Raw genomic sequence first — 27,473 nt, forward strand, 5'->3', positions numbered from 1 at the left:
GTCATTGCTGTACCAGGTATATTTGTGAACCTCTTTCCTTTAAAAAAGGGCGTTGGTGATCACAAAATCGTGCATATTGCACAGCCGAAGGAGCCTTAGCCCATTGTCGTTCAAGCAGCCGGGTGTTAAAGGTCCTAGAACATTGTTCCAAATGCCCTCTGTATCTCTGACAGTGCCGTTGAGGTCATCAAGAAGGGTTAAAACATCATGAGGGGATACTTTTGCGAGGATGCTAGACAGCTGGGCGTAAAAAACGATCTTTCAAGTCATCTGAGGCTTGGTTTGTTGGGGCGGAGCAGACAATGTTGGTCCATTTTTCATGTTTGTGCTGGATTTGCGCTGTTAGTATCCTGTCTGATATTTGCTCGTAAGAAAGGAGGCACCTCCTGGTCCGAGAGTCTAGCACAAGTGCGACTCCATTAGTTTTGGTTCTCTGATCACCCAACCAGGTTAGGTGATGGCTTTCACCAATCTCTTCAGAGTCGTTTCCTATAAGGCGAGCTTCAGTCACGCCTGCTACAGCCACACCAAAACATTTGAGTTCTAGTGCAAGCATTGACTTCGCTCCAGGGAAGTTAAGGGTCAGAACGTTTCATGTGGCCAGGCGAAGACCACCTTGGTCAATAAGGTTCAAACGATGGTCAAATTTCGGTCTGGGGACATGCTGAGGTCTTGAAGGGTAAAAAGAAGATCGATTATCCGAGGCAATCACTATTCCTTGCACTTAGGTTTAGGTGGAGGGTCGCAAGCCAACTAACCCTAAGCCTGGGACCTGATTAGCTAGGGGAGCCAAACTATTGAGTGTCCCTGGGCTCCATCCAACTTGTGAGGTCAAGGCCACCCTTTGCGTGGAGCGTTTAGTTAGGGGATTACCCTGGCACCGGCTTAAGCATTCCTCAAGCAAGAGTAAGCTGAGGGGCTACCTACTATCGACGGTAGTGTACATGTGCATGGTGGAGTGACACTGTGATTGATGCAGTGGCGTAATTTCGTCAAGATCCTGGGGGGGAGGGGGCAAATTTGAAGCCAACTTTCTCGAATGAAATGGAAATGAAAATGAAAAATGAGCCATATAGTAACATAAAGGCAAATATATACTAAAGAAAACTGACCCATTTCTTTGGATGCTTGAATTATGCAGGCTTATCTTAGTTTTCGCAAGAATTCGAAAAAAAACAACTAAATGTCAACGGGGGGGGGGGGACTTGTCAGTGGGCAGTTGTCCCCCTGTCCTATTGCAAAGTAAGCCGCTGGCTGGATGGTGGAGTGGTCTGGTGAATGGTGACATTTGGTAGTTTACACCAGGTACTGAAAAGTAAGCAGCACCTTGGAGTAATCAAATGTAAACATTTTCACAAGGAATCAAAAACTAAACTTCGAAACTTGATTACTCATTATTAAATAATTTTTATTACATTCTCATGGTTTTAACAAGGTGACCATAGAAACTACCCTTTGGATTAGTGGTTGATGCTTTTTTTTATGGAAATTCGTTTTTCGTTGATGAAACTTCATTTTCATTGACTGTCGGATAGTAAAGGGTGAAAATGCGGTATTGGTTTTGTGATTTACACTCGTTTCACAACCCCTTTCCCTGATTTTCGAAGTAACCATAGATCATCCAGTGACTTTGCATACATCAATAAATGGAGAACAAATTAGCTTTTATTCGCTATATTAATATAATCTCCAATCTCATTAATATATCTCCAAGCTCAGTTGGATTGTTCTTAAAGTTTGTTAGAAAAACGTGACTTACCCACAGCAGAAGGATTTTATTTTATTACATTATTTTCAATTGAGAATTCCTTTTCTTGTTGGTGATCCATCTTTACCAGCAAACGCTTATACCAACCAGTATTCATTACATATGTCTCGGACACAAAATTCATCTTTGTATCATTTACAGAGAAAAGTTTATTCTGGGTTTGGTGAAGTTGGCACCGTGCTTACACACGTGACTTACATCTATGTAAGTGAAGGAAAAAAAAAATCTTCTAACACATAAAACCCGTGAGCATATGTGAAGTCCCCAGAAACCGGTGAAGTTGGCACCGTGCTTACACACGTGACTTACACTCGCGTTTTTGGCGCTGTGAAAAAACATTAAAATGTTTGGTTTATTTTGTTATATATATATATATATATATATATATATATATATATATATATATATATATATATATATATATATATATATATATATATATATATATATATATATGTATATATATATATATATATATATATATATATATATATATATATATATATATATATATATATATATATATATGTATATATATATATATATTATATATATATATATATATATATATATATATATATATATATATATATATATATATATATATAGGCCTATATATATATATATTGCGCTGCCAAAGATTGGCTGGGCTTTCTTTATTAAACTTAGGCTGATATTAAAAAAAAGTTGTATTGTTTACCCAAATGATAAAAGAGAAAAATTGTGTAGAGTTAAAAAGAAACCGAGATATGAAAACTGATTTGAACACTAAAAAAAATATCAGGTGTGACAGGATTAATAAAATTCCTTACAATTGTAGGAATTGAACATGAAAATCTACGATTAACAGACCCGCTCACATCCACTATGCTATCGTAAAGTATTTTAACTTAAATTTGTCTTATAGTTTGCTCACTTCCTTTTCATAGAAGAGTTATAATAGTTAATGTGCTACCACTTCTTTATTCAGCCGCCAAATTTGTCTTATAGTTTGCTCACTACCTTTTCATAGAAGAGTTATAATAGTTAATGTGCAACCACTTCTTTGTTTAGCTGTCAGCAGACTTGAGGTTTTATTTATAGTGATTGGTATTTCAAAATGAAAAACTAATATCTCGCTAAGACACAGATAACAAATGGCGAAAAATATGAATAAAATCAGTTGCATAATTTCGTCAAATCCAGGGTGGGGGGGCAAATTTGGAGCCAATTTTCCCTAATGAAATAATAAGCTATTTGGTACCATAAAGTTACTATTTAGTACTATAAAGGTGAATATGTAGGCTACCAAAAAAACTAACGTGCTTCTGTTGATGCTTGAATTGTGAAGGTTTATCTTAGTATTGATCAGATTTTGGAAGAAAAAAATTCAACTGAGGGGAAAACTGGGGTCTGGGGGGGGGGGGAGAAACCGAGGTCTGGGGGGGGGGTAGTTGCCTCCCCCCCCTTCCCTGTCCCGTAGCAAATTAACCCCTGTTGAATTTTCTCTTTTTCTTTGGCAGAATCACTAGGCTAAATATTGCCAGAATGTTGACACATTTATCATCAAAACATAATCTATTAGCATCAAAATGTACTACCTGAAAACTTGTTTAGCAATGAATTTGCTGTAATTTGGCTATGGCTAAATATTGCCAGAATGTCGACGCATTTACCATCAAAACATAACCTATCAGCATCAAAATGTACTACCTGAAAACTTGTTTAGCAATCAATTTGCTGTAATTTGGCTATGGCTAAATATTGCCAGAATGTCGACGCATTTACCATCAAAACATAACCTATCAGCATCAAAATGTACTACCTGAAAACTTGTTTAGCAATCAATTTGCTGTAATTTGGCTATGGCTAAATATTGCCAGAATGTCGACGCATTTACCATCAAAACATATCCTATCAGCATCAAAATGTACTACCTGAAAACTTGTTTAGCAATCAGTTTGCTGTAATTTGGCTATGGCTAAATATTGCCAGAATGTCGACGCATTTACCATCAAAACATAACCTATCAGCATCAAAATGTACTACCTGAAAACTTGTTTAGCAATCAATTTGCTGTAATTTGGCTATGGCTAAATATTGCCAGAATGTCGACGCATTTACCATCAAAACATAACCTATCAGCATCAAAATGTACTACCTGAAAACTTGTTTAGCAATCAATTTGCTGTAATTTGGCTATGGCTAAATATTGCCAGAATGTCGACGCATTTACCATCAAAACATAACCTATCAGCATCAAAATGTACTACCTGAAAACTTGTTTAGCAATCAATTTGCTGTAATTTGGCTATGGCTAAATATTGCCAGAATGTCGACGCATTTACCATCAAAACATAACCTATCAGCATCAAAATGTACTACCTGAAAACTTGTTTAGCAATCAATTTGCTGTAATTTGGCTATGGCTAAATATTGCCAGAATGTCGACGCATTTACCATCAAAACATAACCTATCAGCATCAAAATGTACTACCTGAAAACTTGTTTAGCAATCAGTTTGCTGTAATTTGGCTATGGCTAAATATTGCCAGAATGTCGACGCATTTACCATCAAAACATAACCTATCAGTATCAAAATGTACTACCTGAAAACTTGTTTAGCAATCAATTTGCTGTAATTTGGCTATGGCTAAATATTGCCAGAATGTCGACGCATTTACCATCAAAACATAACCTATCAGCATCAAAATGTACTACCTGAAAACTTGTTTAGCAATCAATTTGCTGTAATTTGGCTATGGCTAAATATTGCCAGAATGTCGACGCATTTACCATCAAAACATAACCTATCAGCATCAAAATGTACTACCTGAAAACTTGTTTAGCAATCAATTTGCTGTAATTTGGCTATGGCTAAATATTGCCAGAATGTCGACGCATTTACCATCAAAACATAACCTATCAGCATCAAAATGTACTACCTGAAAACTTGTTTAGCAATCAATTTGCTGTAATTTGGCTATGGCTAAATATTGCCAGAATGTCGACGCATTTACCATCAAAACATAACCTATCAGCATCAAAATGTACTACCTGAAAACTTGTTTAGCAATCAATTTGCTGTAATTTGGCTATGGCTAAATATTGCCAGAATGTCGACGCATTTACCATCAAAACATAACCCATTAGCATCAAAATGAACTACCTGAAAACTTGTTTAGCAATCAATTTGCTGTAATTTGGCTATGGTGAATCAAAGGCCACTATGTCGAATTTTGTGTCAAACTGAGATTCGTAGCTTATGTAATGAAATTCAACAGAGTCGATCAATCGGACTAATTCATTTTCCCCGTTTATTATTTAATTTTCAAAATACATAGAAGCAGTGCCTTCCCCTATCCCCCAAATTTTCGAGGTTTCCCCAAGTTTTTCACAAAACAAAACTGATTTTTCTTAAGTATCCCTGAAAATAAACGTTCCAAACAATAACACGTAATGCAAATGGCTAATATTCGGTGAGATCTCAGAGAACACAATTTTTTTTTCGGAAAACCCGAACAATTCGTGGACAGTTGAAACAGTGCTTAGAAGTGTGTGGTTGTCACAAAGTGTGTTGTATATCAATTTTTCGTTTACAGAAAAAGCTGGAGTTGGGGCCTTTGATATCAAATTTTTTTTTTCAGCAAGTCTAAAAAACAACCAAGCAAGCTTTTCAAGCAGTTCGTGGTAACGAACTGTAGTAAGGAGCGACCCGGCTCAATAGTAACCAAAACTCTAAAAAACGGAATTTCGATACTAATAGATAAATCAAAAGAACCGGATTTTATGCTGATTTTAAATATATAAGTTTCGTCAAGTTTAGTCTTACCCATCAAAAGTTATGAGCGAAATCACACCGAAATCACAACGAAAATCACACCATTAGATTCAGCGTATCAGAGAACCTTATTTTAGAAGTTTCAAGCTCCTATCTAGAAAAATTTGGAATTTCGCATTTTTTTTTTTGCCAGAAGACAGATCACGGATACGTGTTTATTTGTATTTTTGCTGTTTTTCCCCCAGGGGTGATCGTATCGACTCAGTGGTCCTAGAATGTCGCGAAAGGGAATTAAATTAATTATGACGGAAATTAAAAGTTCTAGTGCCCTTTTTTAGTGACCAAAAGATTGGAGGGCACCTAGGCCCCCTCCCACGCTCATTTTCCCCTAAAGTCACCGGATCAAAATATTTCGCATTTTTTTTGCCAGAAGACAGATCACGGATACGTGTTTTTGTTTTTTTTTTGCTGTTTTTTCCCCCGGGGGTGATCGTATCGATTCAGTGACCAAAAAAATTGGTGGGCACCTAGGCCCCCTCCCACGCTTATTTTCCCCCAAAGTCACCGAATCAAAATTCTGAGATAGCCATTTTATTCACCATAGTCGAAAAACCAAATAACTATGTCTTTGGGAACGACTTACTACCCCACAGTTTCCGAGGGAGGGGCTGCAAGTTACAAACTTTGACCGTTGTTTACATATACTAATGGCTATTGGGAAGTGTACAGACGTTTTCAGTGGGATTTTTTTTTTGGTTTGGGGAAGGGGAGAGAAGTTGACAGGGGGTATGTTTGAGGATCTTTCCATGGAGGAATTGGTCATGGGGGAAGAGAATTTCAATGAAGGGGGTGCAGGACTTTCTAGCATTATTTAAAAAAAAACAATGAAAAAATAAATATGAGAAGTTTTTTCAACTGAAAGTAAGGAGCAGCATTAAAACTTAAAACGAACAGAAATTATTACACATATGAGTGTTTCACCTCCTCGTAATACCCTGCTCTTTACGCTAAAGTATTTTTAGTAATTTCAACTATTTATTCTACGGCCTTTGTGATTCAAGAGTCACTCTCAAGGAATTGGGGCAAAATTCAGGTTTAGTGTAAAGAAAGAGGTATTGACGAGGGGGTGAACCCCCTCATATACATAATAAAGACATACGAATATAGAAGTTCGTTACGTAAGTTAATCCGTAAGTTACGTATATTTTTTACTAATGAAAACGTTCGTAAAAAATTAAAAGTTCTAGTTGCCATTTTAAGTAATCGAAAACTTAGAGGGCAACTAGGCCTCCTCTGCCGCTCCTTTTTTCTCAAAATCTTCCGATTAAAACTATGAGAAAGCCATTTAGCCAAAAAGACTAATATGCAAATTTCATTTTAATTATTTATGTGCGGAGAGCCAAATTCAAAACATGCATTAATTCAAAAATGTTCAGAAATTAAATAAAAAAACAAGTTTTTTTAAACTAAAAGTAAGGAGCGACATTAAAACTTAAAACGAACAGAAATTACTCCGTATATGAAAAAGGCTTTTCCTCCTCAACGCCTCACTCTTTACACTAAAGTTTTTTACTGGTTTAAAAAGTAGGGTTAAGAGAAAGAGTCAAACTTTAGCGTAAAGAGCGGGCATTGAGGAGGAAAATCCCCTTTCATATACGGAGCAATTACTGTTCGTCTTAAGTTTTAGTGTCGCTCCTTACTTTCAGTTAAAAAAACTTTTTTTTTAATTACACAAAGAAACGGAAATTAAAATAGAATACAACCCGAAATCTAACATTTAGTTTTCTACTGACCAGGAATATTCATATTGTGTAAACTGAACTAAAATGGCATCAAGAATAGTCAACTTTAAAATATTTTATTTTCAAAAATTAAAATCAACAAAATTTTAAGTTGAGAAACACTTTAGACAAAAAAAAATTATAAAATTATCATTAGTTGCAAGCTCAGAAGTATTTTCAAAACATTCGCAGGAAATTATTCTTAATTTTGGTAACCAATAACTGTCATAATAAAAGTTGAAATTTGATATTTAATTCTTCTGCTTCTTCAAAATTCGTTCAATTATTTTCGCCAAACGAGTAAGAAGTTTTTTTTTTTTTTTACTGTGAATCTCAAAACGCTGAATCATTTCTGAAAAAGACAAGAATTTGTATGGGCGAGTTTTTTAATCCCTAGTAAGGCGGGAAAAAACAAGCAATGACATTGCACCATTGCTCAATTCATTGTCTTATGTAAACATCTTGTAAAGTCATTGGTGAAGTTTGTTATTCTATCCGAACATAAAATATACATTCCACATATTTCAGCTTCTTATCAAAACACCAAATCCAGAGGTGTGTCAGAATTACATTTCAAGTGTTTGTGGGGGGGGGGGGGCTTTTGATACACTTTTGAGTTAAATGTACTATATGCTGTTATTGGCCGTTCTTAATCGAACGGTCGTATGTGACCACTGGTACCTGCAGCATATTGAAGGGGAGGAGGGGTGTAATTGCTTTACCGTGAGTTGGAAAAACGTTAGGAAAGCGATATTTTCTAGAACAATCGTTTTCCGCGACAATGCAAAAAAACTTGCATATTGCGGTCCTTCAGGAGAGAGGGTCATCCCCAAACTAAGCAAGTTACCTTCAAACATAGAAGTTTCAATCAGTTTTGGTTTCATGTTGCTATGTCGCATGGAACATAATGGCTAAAGATTGCGCGTTAAACCAAAATGACTGGGAAATAATATATCATACGCTTTGGGATCCTTTGTCTGAGAGGACGCGGGTTCGAATCCCAGTGTACCCAATTCTTCTGTTTGGGACGGGGGTCAGTGGCGTGACCCTGTAAGCTTAGCCAGAGTCGACCCAGCTCTAAATGGGTACCTGGAGAAATCTGGGGAAGGTAAACAGGAAGGGTGTGCGAAAGCACAGGTTGGCTGGCCCCCAACTTCCTGGCTGAAGGGCCAAGAAACGGAGATCAGCACCGCCGGTACGGACTGTGAAGTCTAATGCCGTATCCTTTACCTTTTTTTTTATCATACGATTTGACAGATTTTTTCACAAGACCGTATCCAGGGGGGACTATGGGGTTTGAAGCACTCTCCTCGAAATTTTTGTTCGACTCATAAAAACGTAACAAAATGCATTGATGTGTTTTTAAAGTTTTTTCCCTTAAATCCCCCCCAGAAAAAAATCTGGATACGCCCTTACTTTGCCAATCAATACCTCAGGGGATATGACCATGCATGGTGCATCTAGCCTAAAGTCTCTTTATTTACTAAATTTGTTTTGATTTTGGTCAGTAGAGTTAAAGGAACTGGTAAATGGAAAAGATCACATATGTCCATGTGGCCAAACGGCGAACTTTCATCCAAATTAATCAATTGGTAATTAATGGATTTATTCAATTAACGATTTCGAGCTATAAGCAGAACTGTCATCGACTTACCCTCGCTTTCTCTTCGTGGAACGAAAAAGACCAAAAATAACACTAATTTATGTGATATGTTTTCCACTGTATAATCAACTCATCAAAACTCTTTTTTTCTTATAAAATTTTAAATTTAGGGCTAAATCTATGACTTGATATAAAACAAATATAAAGAAAGGAGCGAACATCCCCAATCTATAGAAACAAGAAACATACAGTCACACAAGAACTGAAACAGCCATCGTGTCTCTAATGTCTCTAAAGATTAAGAGGAATTTCAAGCGTTGCGTTTTACCCGTTTATTATCCAAGTTAGCAAGTTATTATACAGATTTAAATATCTAAATAAGAATTCAATTAATACACAAAACAAAGACTGCGAACGATACGATAAGTGTACCGTATCGATAGGATACATAGGTTATTATACGGTAGGAGCATCGTTTATTCTTAGGCCGTCACTGGCTGTAATTTAATATAACTATATTGATTGTAACTATAATTTATTTGTTAACGACTATTTACAAGAGCGGAGTAAATAAAAAAAGTAAAAATAATCAGAAGACACAAAAATCGTCAAAAGACACAAAAAACACGAGAGCAAAGAAATTAATCATGAGGAACCGCAGCCATCACAAACCGCAACCGTAGACTTGTTGTCGTTTGTTCAGTACACTTCTGGGCGGACTGCCCATTGTGCACGGCTCTTCAATTTTAACAGAGCCTTTCTGGGCGAATGGTGCTCCACGTCAAATTTCAGCCATCTGGCTATCGTTCTGTCATAATCAGGAGTGAAAGAATTTAAATAGCCATCTGGCTTTTGTCACTATGATTAGAAAGGGGTCTTGAAGATTCTTAAGGCAAAATCCTTTAAATTAAAGCTATATTCAACTCCATCCAATGATTTCACATTTGAGCCTCCATATTCACGTTGCAAACACAACTGGCTGATATGACAATTTAAACCCATGAGCTTCGCTTGCAATTTATAGACGAACACATATATATACATACCATTAATATGCATAGACAATATTAAAATAATATGCAATTATCAATCATACTATAGCATTAAGTGTAGCTTAGTATCTACAGTAAAGTGACCAAATACTTCCACCAATTTTTTCCTAGCCTATGGACAACGGGGCTAAGACTTGCTTGAACAGCAGAATTATTTGTGTTGCAACCACAGTGTTATATAGCTTCTGAAATAGTTTTTATGGGATAGCAGCCCTGTCTATAAAAGAGTTCTTCTTCAATGAATGGAAAGTGAGTTGGGAATTTACGCTCTTAAAGCCCATTCTTATTTACTTATTCTTTTGCAAAGCTTGACGAACTTATATAATCCCTTATATAATCCAACCAGGATGTGCTTGGCGAGGACATTTCAATATTTGACGGATCCGTTAGTCGGTAGCCATATTTTGCAATTTCTTAATGTAGTTACATGTCCTACTTGACCTACGAATGTGGGCAAATTATCAGCTTACGTTTGTACTTGGCTCAAAAAAACAAATAGAAATAGGATATATGAAAAATCGTCATTTTTCAACCGTGCATTATTCTAAAGAGAAAAAGACAAATTACTTCCTTATAGTTCCGCGGTAAAAAAAAACAAAAAAAAAATGCATTTTATTGTAATTGATTTATTTTTGTGACATATTTTCCTAAGTCAATCCCATAACTACGGATTGTTTTTAAAATTTATGAAAAGGTAAGTTCGGAATATAATATTTTGTTATAGTCATTAAAATATCTCGCGGAACTAGTAAAGAAAATCGTATTTTGTTCTTTGCCTCGTATCGTAAGTGCCACTGAAAAGAGCTGCCTTTTTGAGGGTCGTTTGTCAAGAAATAAAAGCCAATGGAAACACGTTTTTGCAGCCACTGAAACAATTTGCTCTTTGAGCGTCACACATAAAAAAAAGCGAGAAAATAAGCACAAATAAAGACAATTTCCCTTGAGAAAATTTCCTTATTGTTATTAAGTTGTGTTTGTTTGTTGTGGAAAGGCAGACTGATCTTCTTCGCTATTTATTAGCAAGTCCTCTGTTGTTAACAAACTATCTGGATCGAATTCACAGTTTTTAATGGTGCAGAGAAGGCTGGTTCTAATAAGATTTTAAAATTCAAGATTTAAACCTAGAAAAATGTTGAAAAAAAATAGTAATAAAATAAATGGACCGGCCAATCAAATTCTAGATAGATGTTGGTTACAATTCATGATTGCTATTGATCTTATTTCAATTAAAATATACGAGCCTGTTATTCGTGCTGTATATGCTATTTTACATTTTGTTTTCCCATAATTTATTGTATTTTCTTTCTTTTTTCAAGTAAGCGATTTGGTAATTATTTAGTAAGAAAACCTTAAAATTACTCTTTGAAGAACCTCCGAAATAAGTTGCCCTTTTGTGTGTCATGTGTCCCAGGGTAAAAGCCTCAAATAAAGCAGGCAATTGTATTGCTGAAGAGGCCGGTGCACCAATTTTACGGTTGTATAGAGGTTGGTATAGAAGTTGTTAGAATTTTAGTGTCACGGATTGTAAGCATCAAATAAGATAAGATAAGATTTATTCATCACGAAACACACATACAATATTACATTTTACTATTCCCCCAAAGGCTCTTTGGCCTGTAAAGAAGGGGGAAAATAAACGAGTCACTTACTCAGAGAAGAAGAAAAAATTTAAATAATCACTTACTCACAGAGAGAAGAGCAAAAAAGAGAAGAAAATAAAATAAAAATAAAATAAGAACTATAGAAAACAAAACTAAATAGACTAATATATATACATATAAAAATAGATAAAATAACTTCTAAGAAGCCAAAGAATTTTTAATAGTTTTTTTGAACAAACGGAATGAGTGGCACCTTCGAGCTGATTCGGGCAACTTATTCCATACAATATGACTCGCAATTAAAGGATTAAAATCTGAGCTTACACAAGGAGTAAAAGGAAGTTGAATATGATTTTTGGTATTGCGAAGATTATAATTATTCTGATCAAAGGTGAGAGATGGCGGAAAACTTAGGGGATGGGGTAGGTCACTATGAAGGTGAGAAAAAGTAAAACATGCACACGAAAGAATATATAGTGACTCGAGATCAAGTAATGGGATAACCCTTGAATGTATGGTTTCCTTAATGAGGTTTCTAGCTTTATTGTAAACCTTAGAAAGTGGTTTTAACAATGAAGGAAAGGTTGACATCCATACTATTGGACAGTAAGAAACGTAAGATCGGATCAAGGAGTGAAAAAGAATTTTCAAAATTGATCCAGAGAAAATATGTTTAAGTTTCCTTAAAATTCCGAGACTCCTGCATATCTTCATTTTAGTCAAATCAATATGACGTTTGAAAGACAAGTTTCCATCAACAAGAATGCCCAAAAAACGAACATATCGATCTTTAGATCTATGAATTATCCCATTTGGCTGATGAATTTCTGATAACTGGGGATAAATCTGAGAAACATGCGAAAATATCAAAAAACTGGACTTGGAATAATTTAGAGTAAGATAATTAGCATCAAGCCATAAAATTACTCTCTCAAACAAATTTTCCAAATTTAACCGAAGCTCAGATTCACAATTTCCCGAAGTGCCAAGTGTGCTATCATCAGCAAAACAAACAAGGACATCAGAAGATGGCGAACTATAGATGGCACTATGGGCAAGGGAAGGTTTAGGATGACAGAGTCTACAGCAATTAATAGGTTTCTGCTTTTTTACTGCGTAAAAAAAGATCATTTACATAAATCAAAAATAGCACTGGCCCTAAAACTGATCCCTGAGGGACGCCAAAATTCACTTGTGAGGGTGAACGGAAAAGTGGATCGACAGAAATTAACCTATCATTCAAATAAGATTGAAACCAAGAAAATACATTTCCCCTACTGCCAAAATGAGACATCTTCGATAGAAGAATTTCATGGGTTAAGGAATCGAATGCCTTGCGAATATCCAGGAATATAGCAGCCGGAATTAATCCCGAATCCAATGCAGAATGTATAAAATTCAAAAGGGTCATACAGGCATGCTCAGTGGAGGGTTTCATTCGGAAGCCAAATTGAAAACCATGAAGAAACTTTTTAGATTTGAGAAAAGTAAAGAGACGAAAAAGCATAGCCTTTTCGAAGATTTGACTAAATACTGATAAAATTGAAATTGGTCGATAATTTGCTGGATCATTTCTTGGTCCACCTTTATACAGAACAATAATCCGAGCACGCTTGAGAGCATCCGGAAAAACACCATATTTAAATGAAAGATTAACAAGTTTTGTTAGAGGCACAACTATTGAAGGAAGAATAGATTTAACTACCTTAGTAGGAATAGAATCTGGCCCAGATGAGGACGAGTTTTTCAAGCCATTAACAATTTTAGTAATTTCACTTTCTGTTACTGGCTCTAGAAACATAGACTTAATACAAGACGGCCCGAGGTAAGATCTAAAGTCCGGCTTAGGCCGAGATAAAGTAGCTGTGGAAGCAATTTTCTTACCAATACTAGCGAAGAATGAAGTGAATGCTTCTTGGACATTAAGCTCACCCTCTACAGCTTCATCACCAATGACCAGACTCATAGGTAAAGAGCTAGATTGAGAACCAGGTTTAAGCACAGAATTTATTACCTTCCAAGTTTTACGAATATCATTGTCACACGCAGCAAAATTATTTAGATAATAGAGAGATTTGGCTTTCCTACACAAGGAATTATATATATATATATTCCGGTAAATCTTGAATTGACAAAGACGAATAGCACTCACTGAAAGTGTAGCGCATTTATAAGACTTCCAGGGATTATTTTTCCTTCTCCAGCTTTTGAGAAGTCCGGATGTCATCCATGGGCTTAGAGGAACAATCCTTTTAGACCTGCGATTAGAAGGTGGTACTTTACAAATGCTAAGAATAGCCTCTTTAATGGTTCCATAAAACGACTCAAATAAACAAGAAAAATCCTTATCATTATCAAATAAGCTCCACGAATTTTTGGCCAATTTAGAACCAAGAAGAGATAACTCATTCTCACCAAACCTAATAGAATAGGAATCAAACACTTGAGCCCGGTTATTCTTTCCCTGATTAAAGCTGAACCGAGAATATATTGGAAAATGATCGGAGATATCAGTAACTAAGATTGAGTTTTCCTTCAAGCTAAGCGTAGAGAAGATATTGTCAATCAAAGAAGCTGTAACATTAGTTACTCGTGTGGGGATGGATGTAGTTGGTAGAGTTCCTGCGGCAAGCATGGTTGAAAGAAAATCAACTGAAGCAATTTGAATCCATCAAATTTATATTAAAGTCATCCATGACTCGGACGTTTCAATATTATGTCAAGTATTTCCTTAAGATTCTGAAGAAACAACGAAACTACACCACTAGGAGAACGATAAATATTGCCTATGATTAGATCAATACCATTAACTCTAATTTCTATAAATTGTGACTCAAAGATACCTTCAAAATTCCTTGATAAGTCATTCCGCAAGCAGTAATGCAAATTACTAGATATATACATGGCAAGACCTCCTTTAGCCATCTTGCAGCGGTTTATATGTTCCATTTTGTAGCCATGGATATCCAATAGCATTTCATTGCCAGAATCCAAAAATGTCTCGCACAAACCAACAACATCAGGCTGTCCATCCGAAACATTTTGTCTTAAAGTATCTATTGACGAGGAAAGACCCTGAATGTTAAGCTGAAGTGCAGTCAGAGAATAATTTCCTTTGGTAACCTCCTCTCCCCCCAAATCCGAAACATATTTACTATTACAGATAGGGCTAATATTAATCAGATAGAAATATAAATCAAATAGATCAGGTAAGTCTTGTGGTGCTACAAAGGAACCGTTTGCGACAAATTTGCGGTTGCATTTTGAGCGCTATGTATCAGTGCTGTGAGACTCAAATAAAGCAGACAAGTCTTGTGGTGCTACAAAGGAACCGTTTGTGACAAATTTGCGGTTGCATTTTGAGCGCTATGTATCAGTGCTGTGAGACTCAAATAAAGCAGACAAGTCTTGTGGTGCTACAAAGGAACCGTTTGCGACAAATTTGCGGTTGCATTTTGAGCGCTATGTATCAGTGCTGTGAGACTCAAATAAAGCAGACAAGTCTTGTGGTGCTACAAAGGAACCGTTTGTGACAAATTTGCGGTTGCATTTTGAGCGCTATGTATCAGTGCTGTGAGACTCAAATAAAGCAGACAAGTCTTGTGGTGCTACAAAGGAACCGTTTGCGACAAATTTGCGGTTGCATTTTGAGCGCTATGTATCAGTGCTGTGAGACTCAAATAAAGCAGACAAGTCTTGTGGTGCTACAAAGGAACCGTTTGTGACAAATTTGCGGTTGCATTTTGAGCGCTATGTATCAGTGCTGTGAGACTCAAATAAAGCAGACAAGTCTTGTGCTGCTACAAAGGAACCGTTTGTGACAAATTTGCGGTTGCATTTTGAGCGCTATGTATCAGTGCTGTGAGACTCAAATAAAGCAGACAAGTCTTGTGGTGCTACAAAGGAACCGTTTGCGACAAATTTGCGGTTGCATTTTGAGCGCTATGTATCAGTGCTGTGAGACTCAAATAAAGCAGACAAGTCTTGTGGTGCTACAAAGGAACCGTTTGTGACAAATTTGGGGTTGCATTTTGAGCGCTATGTATCAGTGCTGTGAGACTCAAATAAAGCAGACAAGTCTTGTGCTGCTACAAAGGAACCGTTTGTGACAAATTTGCGGTTGCATTTTGAGCGCTATGTATCAGTGCTGTGAGACTCAAATAAAGCAGACAAGTCTTGTGGTGCTACAAAGGAACCGTTTGCGACAAATTTGCGGTTGCATTTTGAGCGCTATGTATCAGTGCTGTGAGACTCAAATAAAGCAGACAAGTCTTGTGGTGCTACAAAGGAACCGTTTGTGACAAATTTGCGGTTGCATTTTGAGCGCTATGTATCAGTGCTGTGAGACTCAAATAAAGCAGACAAGTCTTGTGCTGCTACAAAGGAACCGTTTGTGACAAATTTGCGGTTGCATTTTGAGCGCTATGTATCAGTGCTGTGAGACTCAAATAAAGCAGACAAGTCTTGTGGTGCTACAAAGGAACCGTTTGCGACAAATTTGCGGTTGCATTTTGAGCGCTATGTATCAGTGCTGTGAGACTCAAATGAAGCAGACAAGTCTTGTGGTGCTACAAAGGAACCGTTTGTGACAAATTTGCGGTTGCATTTTGAGCGCTATGTATCAGTGCTGTGAGACTCAAATAAAGCAGACAAGTCTTGTGCTGCTACAAAGGAACCGTTTGTGACAAATTTGCGGTTGCATTTTGAGCGCTATGTATCAGTGCTGTGAGACTCAAATAAAGCAGACAAGTCTTGTGGTGCTACAAAGGAACCGTTTGCGACAAATTTGCGGTTGCATTTTGAGCGCTATGTATCAGTGCTGTGAGACTCAAATAAAGCAGACAAGTCTTGTGGTGCTACAAAGGAACCGTTTGTGACAAATTTGCGGTTGCATTTTGAGCGCTATGTATCAGTGCTGTGAGACTCAAATAAAGCAGACAAGTCTTGTGCTGCTACAAAGGAACCGTTTGTGACAAATTTGCGGTTGCATTTTGAGCGCTATGTATCAGTGCTGTGAGACTCAAATAAAGCAGACAAGTCTTGTGGTGCTACAAAGGAACCGTTTGCGACAAATTTGCGGTTGCATTTTGAGCGCTATGTATCAGTGCTGTGAGACTCAAATAAAGCAGACAAGTCTTGTGGTGCTACAAAGGAACCGTTTGTGACAAATTTGCGGTTGCATTTTGAGCGCTATGTATCAGTGCTGTGAGACTCAAATAAAGCAGACAAGTCTTGTGCTGCTACAAAGGAACCGTTTGTGACAAATTTGCGGTTGCATTTTGAGCGCTATGTATCAGTGCTGTGAGACTCAAATAAAGCAGACAAGTCTTGTGGTGCTACAAAGGAACCGTTTGCGACAAATTTGCGGTTGCATTTTGAGCGCTATGTATCAGTGCTGTGAGACTCAAATAAAGCAGACAAGTCTTGTGGTGCTACAAAGGAACCGTTTGTGACAAATTTGCGGTTGCATTTTGAGCGCTATGTATCAGTGCTGTGAGACTCAAATAAAGCAGACAAGTCTTGTGGTGCTACAAAGGAACCGTTTGTGACAAATTTGCGGTTGCATTTTGAGCGCTATGTATCAGTGCTGTGAGACTCAAATAAAGCAGACAAGTCTTGTGGTGCTACAAAGGAACCGTTTGCGACAAATTTGCGGTTGCATTTTGAGCGCTATGTATCAGTGCTGTGAGACTCAAATAAAGCAGACAAGTCTTGTGGTGCTACAAAGGAACCGTTTGTGACAAATTTGCGGTTGCATTTTGAGCGCTATGTATCAGTGCTGTGAGACTCAAATAAAGCAGACAAGTCTTGTGGTGCTACAAAGGAACCGTTTGTGACAAATTTGCGGTTGCATTTTGAGCGCTATGTATCAGTGCTGTGAGACTCAAATAAAGCAGACAAGTCTTGTGGTGCTACAAAGGAACCGTTTGCGACAAATTTGCGGTTGCATTTTGAGCGCTATGTATCAGTGCTGTGAGACTCAAATAAAGCAGACAAGTCTTGTGGTGCTACAAAGGAACCGTTTGTGACAAATTTGCGGTTGCATTTTGAGCGCTATGTATCAGTGCTGTGAGACTCAAATAAAGCAGACAAGTCTTGTGCTGCTACAAAGGAACCGTTTGTGACAAATTTGCGGTTGCATTTTGAGCGCTATGTATCAGTGCTGTGAGACTCAAATAAAGCAGACAAGTCTTGTGCTGCTGAAAAAACCGGCGCACAAATATATGGTTGCTTATGGTTACATTTTGAGCGTCATGTGTCAAGGGTTGTAATCCTCAGATAGAGCTAGCAAGTCTTGCACCAAATTTACTTCAGCCTTTTTGAGCCCCATGTCTCATGGGATGTAGGCCTCAGATAAAGTAGACAGATCTTGTGTTGCCGACATATCCCATGTGGACCAAATTTATGGTTGCATTTTGGGTGCCATATGTCAATGTCTTATGTCTCTACGCTTTTTGAGCACCATGTATCATGGATTGTAGACCTCAGATAAAGATGGCAAGTCCTATGTTGCTGAAATAGTCATGCGTACCAAATTTTCGGTTGCGTACTTTTGTATTTTGGGTGTCATTGTGTTAAGGCTCGTAATTCTTAGATAGAGCAGGCAAAGCTTTTGTTGCTGAATAATAATCCACATCAAATTTACGGTTACATTTTGAGTGCCATGTATCATGGACTTTAGGCCTCAGATAAAGATGGCAAGCCCTATGTTGTTGAAATAGCCATGCGTACCAAATTTTCGGTTGCGCACTTTCGTATTTTGGGTGCCATTGTGTCAAGGCTCTTAACTCTCAGATAGAGCAGGCAAAGCCTTTGTTGCTGAAAAACAATGCGTACCAAATTTACGGTTATGTTTTGAGCGCCATGTATCATGGACAATAGGCCTCAGATAATGGTGGCAAATCCTGTGTTGCTGAAAAACCCATTAACACCAAATTTACGATTGCACATAATGTAGAGAAAGCAGGTTCCAACCAGATTTCACGTAATTTACAACCTGTCAAAAACGTCCGTTTTTGATTTACAGCCTTACCACTTTTAATGTTAGTCTTACCCAATATCTACTTCCGGTAGAATTAACATGTAAAATTAAGGAACAACTTAAGTATTTTTATTAAATCATTTTCAAAATGGTCACAGTCACGATCGACATACTTATTTTCCTAAAAATAATATACCCCTCCCTAAGTAAGAGTACTCTAAACGAAATAATTCTAGCTATTTTTCCATCTCACATTGATAATATACAAATAATATTGTCTATTATGCTGAAATGCCTGGGTGAAATAACTTACATTTGTTGTGATGTCATTAAATGCTCACCTTAACTGGCGTAATAAGGTTTATAAGGATTCTATACTTTAGAAAGTCTACACACAAATGATGGGAACAGCTTTCACTTTGTCTTAATTTCTTAAAAAAAAAGATTATTGCTCTTATACCTGGGTAAACTGAATATTTGCTTTCTTGCTGCTAAAAGCCTATCTTAATTGGTGTAATAAGGTTTGTAGGGGGTCTTCTCTTTAGGAAGCCTACTCACAAATGAGGAGTTCAGCTTTCACCTTGTACAGTTACTTTCTATCACAATCCCATATCTGCATGAAATGACTTGCAATTGTTTTGTTGTTTTTAAAAGTCCCCGTCTTCATTAATGTAATAAGGGTGGGACCATGTCCAGGGTTTTCGTTCAGAGGGGGTTATTTTTTCGGGAGTGAGGGGGGTGGAAAAAACTGGAAAACATCAATTTTATTTATATGCATTTTCATTACGCTGTTACGAGTCGGACAGACGTCTGGGGGGGAGGAGGTTAAACCCCCTAGCCCCCTCCTTGGTTATGACCTTGAATAAGGTTAATAAGGACTCCACACTTTATGAAGATTATACATAAATGTGGAGAGCTGCTTTTGCCTTGTCTTAATTAGTTTAGAATAAAAGAGAACAAAGCTTCTCTGATGAAAGAAAAAGCGAAGTTGAAACTTAAAACAAACAAAAATTACCGCTTCGCAGTTTGTGTAACATATATCTGAATGACTGTTTCAAATAAACTGTCTCGAGATATTTCCATATATCTGTAGAATTTTGAAAAACTTGTGGTTTAGTGAACGCACAAAACCGAGGCGACAAAACATATTCAAGGGAGAAAAGCCCTCAGGTAGCCTGCAGATCTGAAAGCTAAAGCAAGCTCAGCTTTTACAAAAGCACTGGTTTGGCCTCCGTATAATTCAACTATAATTTCTATCTCTTAGGTAAGACCTTACCAGATGCAAAGCTCTTCCTCTTATAGGTCCTCCACAATAAACTTTTAAAATTAAGATTAGGTGAAATAAGAATCACCTCTCCAGAATCAACCTCAGATAACAATTCTTCCTTACTTGACAGTTTTTTTAAGCTGCCATTTCACACCTAAAGTTATTATGGGCCGTAGTTCCCTCTTTCTGAAGTTGCGGCCAGACAGTGCCTCCCTTGCCCTTATTAGTATATATAAAAAAATAGAAGAGGCCACGTCTTGAATCTCATTCTGAACCAGTAGCCATTAAGAACTCTTTACTGGGTACTCTTTAAACACAAAGATGAATAAGAAATTAGAACGCTGTTTTACTTTCCCGGGATTATCACTAAAAACCTTATTCACATCATTGGTAAAAAACGAAGCATTCTTTTTGTCGTTGCTCCTCAGTTACGAAAATCTCTCCGAACCAACTCAGATGGGACTAATGTGTATTCTAAAATTTTAAAATATTGGTGGTAAGGCCGTTTTCAGGGGGGTTAGGAGTTTTGACCCCCTCCCCCCCCCCAAAAAAAACACGTTTATCTGACTCGTAAAAACGTAACAAAAATGGATATAAACAAATTTTTATGCGTTTTTTTTAGTACCCCCCCACCTCCCCCGAAAAATCCTGGATACGGCCCTGATTGGTGGTGCTGAATCTATTGTTCCTAAATTTTTGCTGAAAGTTTTTCTACCGGTTTCATTAATTTTCTTTTTCTCATTATTTTCCAACGCATAATCCCCGCATTAATGCATAGCCTACAACTTCGAATCTAATATCTGTCTTTGATTATTTAGGATGTTGGATTATTATGGCGGTAATTATGCAGATGGAAATCACGGACCTTATATTTTTCTTTTCTAATAGAACCTTACCAGACACAAAATCCAAAACCTTGTCAAAAATTTCGAGTCTAATATTTATTTTGTCTTATGGCAATGATGAATTATTTAATTATATATAAAAACCAAGTACCTCAAAAATATATTGTCATAAAAACACAGTCTTCAATTCTTAGTCTATTATCTGTTTTGATGGATATGATGACAAATTATTATGATGATTATTATAATCACGAAGATGAAGCATTTTTATTTTATTTTTCAACAAAACCTGGTCAAACACAAAATGCAAAACCTACTCTACAACTCTGAATCTATATATATTTATATATTTATTTTTATATTTATGATAATGAATTATGATAAGGTGGAAAATTGAGCAAGTTGATTTTTTTGGCAATGAAATACAGTCTAACTCAAAATACAAAACCTAGTCTAAAACTCCAAGTATCTATTTTTGATGATTATAATGATGGTGCCACTATTTCATGGATATAGCCCTACGTATTCGGTTAAGATGGATTAAGTTTTTGTTTATTTTGTAAACAAACTATTGAATAATTCCAAATTTTGATTGTAGGAGGACAATGCGTTCGTTCATAAACGAAAATCAAGGAACAATGAAGCGGATGTATGGAGAGGCACGTCAATTAAACATCCTTAAAAGCGAATTTTCTGATACGGTTGATTATAACAACGGATTTCTGGAGAATACCTTCTTCTACGATGACGATGCTCTCCACCGCTACCGGAAGAGACCAACGTTCAAGCCACCTTTGACACAGTCTCCAACGTCGGAGCAGTCTACGACAACGTCTACCACAGAATCATCCTCAGATTTCCAAACAGATCCTATTGAAGAGCTACCATTGGCTCAGCCATTGATTGGGTATGCTAACGAGACATCTGTTGACGCACTGGAAATTAACGATGAAGCGATTGATCAAATGCTGAACATTCAGGACCAAGTTACATATGCTGGTGAGCTGTCCCTCATTTCTTTTTTTTATATCAGGATAAAGCGGTCTAACTCCTGATTTTACCCTAGTCTGCCACTAAATTTTTTATTTGATCTTAAATATTGGCTAATAAACCCACTTGAAGGAGTCAATAGTCATAATTCTTCAAGTATTCCGTCCATTCCAGAGTTGTGCAGAATGGGAAATATCAATTTTCTGGAATTCTAATATCTATTTTATATTAAATTTTAATGATTATATTCTTCGATAAATGATTTGATGACATTAAATGGCAATTAAATCGAGACATTTATGCTGTTGTCTTCTTCAAAACAAGTTAAAAACATATCAAGCATATGCAACAAAACATATCTACAAAACATATAACATATATGTTGTATCATGCAACAAAACATATCTTCAAAAATCGTTAAAAACATCATGCAAGCAGAGTGTTACAATTGCCTTCAAACTTGCTGCAAGAAAGTACCAAGGACACCAAAATAAAAATACTTTTCACCCGGCTCCATTTTAAATCTATTCTTATCTGTAACCATATACTTTTCGAGACTTTTATACTGTTGTGCTCTTCAAAATAAGAATAAAAGGTGCCAGTGGAGTTTCAGCAAAATAACACTCTAGAACGATTTAACATTGTTCCATTGAGTTTCTATATTATAGATTAAGTTTTAATCTATAATATTATATTATATATTATAATAAGTTTACTCCATAATATTATATATTATTCGCTAAGTTTTTTATCCTCCTTCCTCAATCTGAGGAAAAACTCTTGGATACCCAAACAGTATTCGTTTCTAATTTTGGTAAATCGTGACAGCTTATATTTTCAAGCCCATACTGCTGTTTAAAATATGTCCCTGCTCTGGACTTACTTTTTATTCAGTTGGAGGGGAGGGGGGCTATGTTTTAGGTGGATGAATAGAACAACGGGGCTAAAAGTAAATTATTTAGCTGACAATTTTAGGATTATTAATTCGTAAGTTATAAATTAGAAATCAGTGCAGGTGATTTATTGCGCAATCGTTTTATGATAATTTTTTAAAAGCTAAACCCAAGGAAATCGCACACGAGTCAACCTTGAATTTTTGATTGTGACTTTCACCTTCAGTATTCACTCTTAATCAGGTTTAAGCTCCATAAATTTTGCACAACCAGATTGAGCAAGAGTTAATAGAAAATCTTCAGTTTGAACCAGTTAGGAAAGAAAACAAAGCTTTTATTTATGGAAACGCATCTGACGAGGCATCGCTAATAGACAGTCTAGACTTAATAAGGGGAGAAGGCTCAGTAAGTGATGGTTCTCGCCTCTCTTGCACCCAAAGCAACATCTTAATTAGCCCCCCCCCCCCCCCCCCTGTCTCCCACAAAATTTTGAGGCCAAATTTTTGACAACATTTTCATTAGTAATTTATATTTTCATTGTTTTTTAGTTTATTATTTAGATTATTTAATTATTATTAATTATTTTAATTATTATTATTTAATCATTTTTACTTTTTAATTTATTTCATTACTTAATTATTATGAACTGCACCGTCTACTTTCTATTAATAAAAATAAAATTTTCAAAAATTACAAAAAGAATATAACCGTTAGATTATTTATTTGAAATTTTGCTCCCCTAAAATTTCTCCTGAAGTGTAAGCAAATTTCTTATTTTCAAACTTCTTTTCAAATCATGTTTTGATTTTTGGGAGGGGCTATGAATCATTATTTTGAACTTAACCAAAATCAAAAGTGGCAAAGGTAAAATATCTGTGGATTTTATTCAATTTTCTTACGCCCTTTTTTTGGTAGGGGGTCAAAGCTCCTAATTAAGACTTTCTTCTACTAAAAATGTTTTGGGTAGTTGTACTATTATATTATATCTTACATTTTCTCTATTTTTTCTTTTAGATTTTTTGTCAAATTTTGAGAAATAATTCCTAATAAAGGTTATTTCTATTCCAAGTCTATATTTTTTTCATTTAGAGCTGACACCCACAGAAGAAGCAGTACTTCTAATCAGAATATTTATTTCTAACAAAATTTCTAATACAGCTACTTTTTATTTTCCGCATAATAATTAGTAAACTGTTCTAATTCTAGTGTCTAATAAATTTCTAAATAATCAGAATAATGTCTAATAAGTATCCTCTTTATATCAAGTTTATTTTTGTTTAGAGCTGACACCAACTGAAGAAGCTGCATTAGAGGCTGAAGAAGATATCTTATCAACACTGAGTACTGATTTTGAGCCCCCAACCAGAGAATTGCAGACAAAATCAAGAAATTCTTCAGTGTCTACTATAACTTTAATGCCCAAAGTGTCTACAACATCAATATTAGAAAACACGACAGTCCAAGCAACTACGAATCCTACTCTATTGACCAGCACTAATTCTTCAACTACTGAATCAACGTGAGTCCTGTTAAATCTAAATTTCAAAATGATCGACTTAACCCCATCTATAATTTTTGTTGTATTTATTTTGGTAAGGTAATATAATTTGGTTTGAATTGAATTAAATTTTAGGTACTTGTATGATATAGTGCCGACCTAATATTCTTCATCTAAGAAGAATCTGTTTTTCTGACGCTCAATCCAAATGAAATATTGCTAAATATGATAAAAAACATAATACTTTAGAAACAAATTTGGGCTATATATTTGCGAATTAGGGGGGAGGGGAGTAATGTATAGTCGGTCCGCATGCCTAATGTGTTAAGTACAATTATTCTGCATATTATAAAAAAAGAATAGTTTTCTAACTTCACACTGTCCAAATACTTTACCCGAGTTTTATTTAGTGAGTATTTGAATCTGATGAGCAAAAACAGTGAAGTTAGTTTGCTTTAATGAGACGAAATTTTGTGCAATCCTTTGCGAGGTAACGATGTATTGTACAGATATAAAAAAAAGTCTTATACCATATAGTGCTGCCAGGTGAGGCTGTTTAAATTGAATATGGCTAAAAATTTATTAAGTTAAAAATTGGCTCAATAAAAGAAGAGTAAAATTTAGGCCAAACTAACCCAAAAGAACGCAGGGGCGGATCCATGGTTTCCTTTAGGGGGGGGGGGCATAATAGGTTGCTTCGATAAACTTGCGAACAAAGAAAACCCGCAATTTAAAGGGAACCTCGACAATTATGTGTCGTAGGTAGGTATTGGAAATGGTCGTAAATTTAATCTAAAATCTGGTGAGGCTTAAAGTTATAATAAATCTGTTGAAATTAAAATGGCATAAAAGTATTGATACAAAAAATAGTAAGTTATATAAACCACCCCGTCATAAAAAAAGCTGCTCACCATCTCTAAAAAAGAATGATATTTAATATTTTCTGCATAATTGTCTGACCACTATAGCGAGTGAGTTAAGCTTATTATTGTCAAAAAAATGGTCTTGAACCATTTTTAGGGGTCATGCACTCTTTGTGACAATTTGCATAGGTCAAACCGTTTAGAATGTCGCCTAACTTTGCGACATCGCTTTGTAAATATGATAGTAAGGGAGAGTATAAAAAGAAGATAAAAATACAACTTGTATATTCGTAAAAGACATATTAAACATTAATTATTAGTTCTTTTAGGGGTGTAACAAGAAAAACAGAACAAAGAAATAGAAATGCCTAGAAGACATTTAAAATGAGGGTTTTAAGTATGGGCAATAGAGCATTAACTAATCACTGTTTCTTTCTAAAAATAGTGTTTTAATAAACAGTGTCAACTTTAAAGAAATCTAAAAAAATTACTAATCAAAATTCTACTTTTCATAACAACGTAGTGTATCATTCCACTTTTTAAAGTTCGATATATTTCACTTAAATTACAGAATTCACAATTTTATAAGGAACAGCCGATTTTTCTATTTCCACTCCCGCCACATCTATTTATTACACGGTCCATGTCTACCTCAATATTTCGGTGAAAATTTATAATGGCTAGTCCTGTCAGTCTAGAGTCATGTCAGTTTAGAGCTCTTTTTTAGTATTTCCTCTTCTATTTGTCCTAAAATATTCGAATAAAGACCAAAATCGTCAGAAAGCATGTAGGTATGTGCTTCAAACTAAGTTTATGAGTCGAAATGCTCCTTAAAAAACAAAAAATTATGTGTTCGTTATCTTTGTATTTGATAGGTATAGATTGGTGATTTAAATTCTTAGGGTTCAAACTGTGAAGATTTTTATATTGATTTTTTTTAATCTTGAGACTTTCAGATATTCAATTCAAACGTTTAAATCTTGACATGTCTGACGAGCAGAAAAATAAAGTAATTTAGCATTGAGTAACAACAAAATTAAGTAAAACATTATCAATTATATTATATTATTATTTATATTATTATTAATTATATTGTTTTATATATTATTATTGTTATATTTATTATTTATTATATTTATATATTATTTATTATTTATTATACATTATTAATTATATATTAATTATTAATCAATATTAATGTTTTACATTAAGTAAAACAACTAAACGTGGAAATATGATTGAATGGTATGTATCAAAATAAGTACAAAAATCCTCAGCGGTATATATAGCAGTTTAGACAATTTTATAGACAAATATATGCAACCACTATACAAAAGCATAACTTTATTTTGCGACTGGTTGGTATTGAGAAGGTAAGAAATTCTGAAGTATGCATTCCGTTTCCGTGGTTAACTAAAGTTGAGTGAATTTTCACTTCTTATCAATATTTTATTAGTAAATGTTCGAAACAAAAATAGATGCCATTCCATTGATTCAAACTAAGAATTCAGAGACCCATCTATACCAGCTAGAACAAAAACCCATAATTATTTACATTTTTTTATAAAAGTTTTTTCGAAAATCTATTCTTCTTAAATGATCACTCCGACCTTTAAAGAAGTATTTCGACTCATATACTTAGTTTTAAATATACACTTATACGAACCTTTATTAAAGTTCTAAAGAATTTGGCCTTTATTTTAATGTTTTAGGATGAACAGAGGAGGTGATATGTCATATAATGCAGAGCTTTAATTAGATGAAAATAGGCAGTAAAGTGGCCACCATCTGCTCACCAAAATCCAAAACTTAAATTAATAATTTTTGCACTTCTCATACATTTACTTTCTACTATACAAATCCCCTAAAAAACAACAATGTTGTAAATACCTCTCCGCTTCGCAAAAAAGCAAACCCAAAAACCCAAAACAGACAGCCAAAAAAGTAATGTTATCAATTTCTTCGCTTCAGTGCCATAGCAAGACTCAAAAACCAATGTTTGACAGTAAAAAGAAGTAAATATTTTGCTTTTCAGCCCCGTTGTGACAGCACAATCCTGAAATATCATTTCGACAGCCTAAATAAGTTGGGGTTTTAAATTTCCCTTCCTTGTTATTACGAAATGAAGATTTTCGCCTCCCAGTTGGCTTTTGTGGTAATACGGAATCCCTTGATAAACCTAAATCTAATTAAATACTTTTTTGGCGGTATGCATCATTAATAAAATCAAACAGAGGCCACTCAAAGTAACTAAAACATTGTTATAAACTTGTGTACAAAAAGAAACAGTCTTAATAATTAAAAACTTATTAAAAGCTAAACTATTAAAAACCAATTAAAAACAAACTTTCGTCCAAACTCAAACCAAAGCAAGCGGTTCCAATCACTAATCCACCACTACGTCAGGGGAGGGGTGCCCCAGCACCCCCTGGATCCGCCACTGTACACCGTTAGAAACTTTAGATACACTCCAAGCAACTACAAGTCCAAACAATGTTGGAAACACTCCAAGCAACTACGAGTTCTGCTTTATAAATTTTGTTTAGTATTTCAATTTGACAGGAAAAAAT

General features: G+C 35.5%; 1 protein-coding gene across 1 annotated transcript in view; it reads left to right on the forward strand.

Moving 5' to 3' along the window:
• Positions 1-27,473, forward strand: part of LOC136031704 (protein spaetzle 4-like) — a 62,351-nt gene that overhangs the window by 18,632 nt on the left and 16,246 nt on the right. The window contains exons 3-4 of the mRNA XM_065711401.1: positions 21,258-21,658; positions 23,824-24,061. Coding sequence (XP_065567473.1) covers positions 21,258-21,658; positions 23,824-24,061 — 639 coding nt within the window. The remainder of the gene's footprint in view (positions 1-21,257; positions 21,659-23,823; positions 24,062-27,473) is intronic.

This window comes from Artemia franciscana, chromosome 10 (genome assembly GCF_032884065.1).
Source record: "Artemia franciscana chromosome 10, ASM3288406v1, whole genome shotgun sequence".
In the NCBI taxonomy this organism is placed as follows: Eukaryota; Metazoa; Arthropoda; class Branchiopoda; order Anostraca; family Artemiidae; genus Artemia; species Artemia franciscana.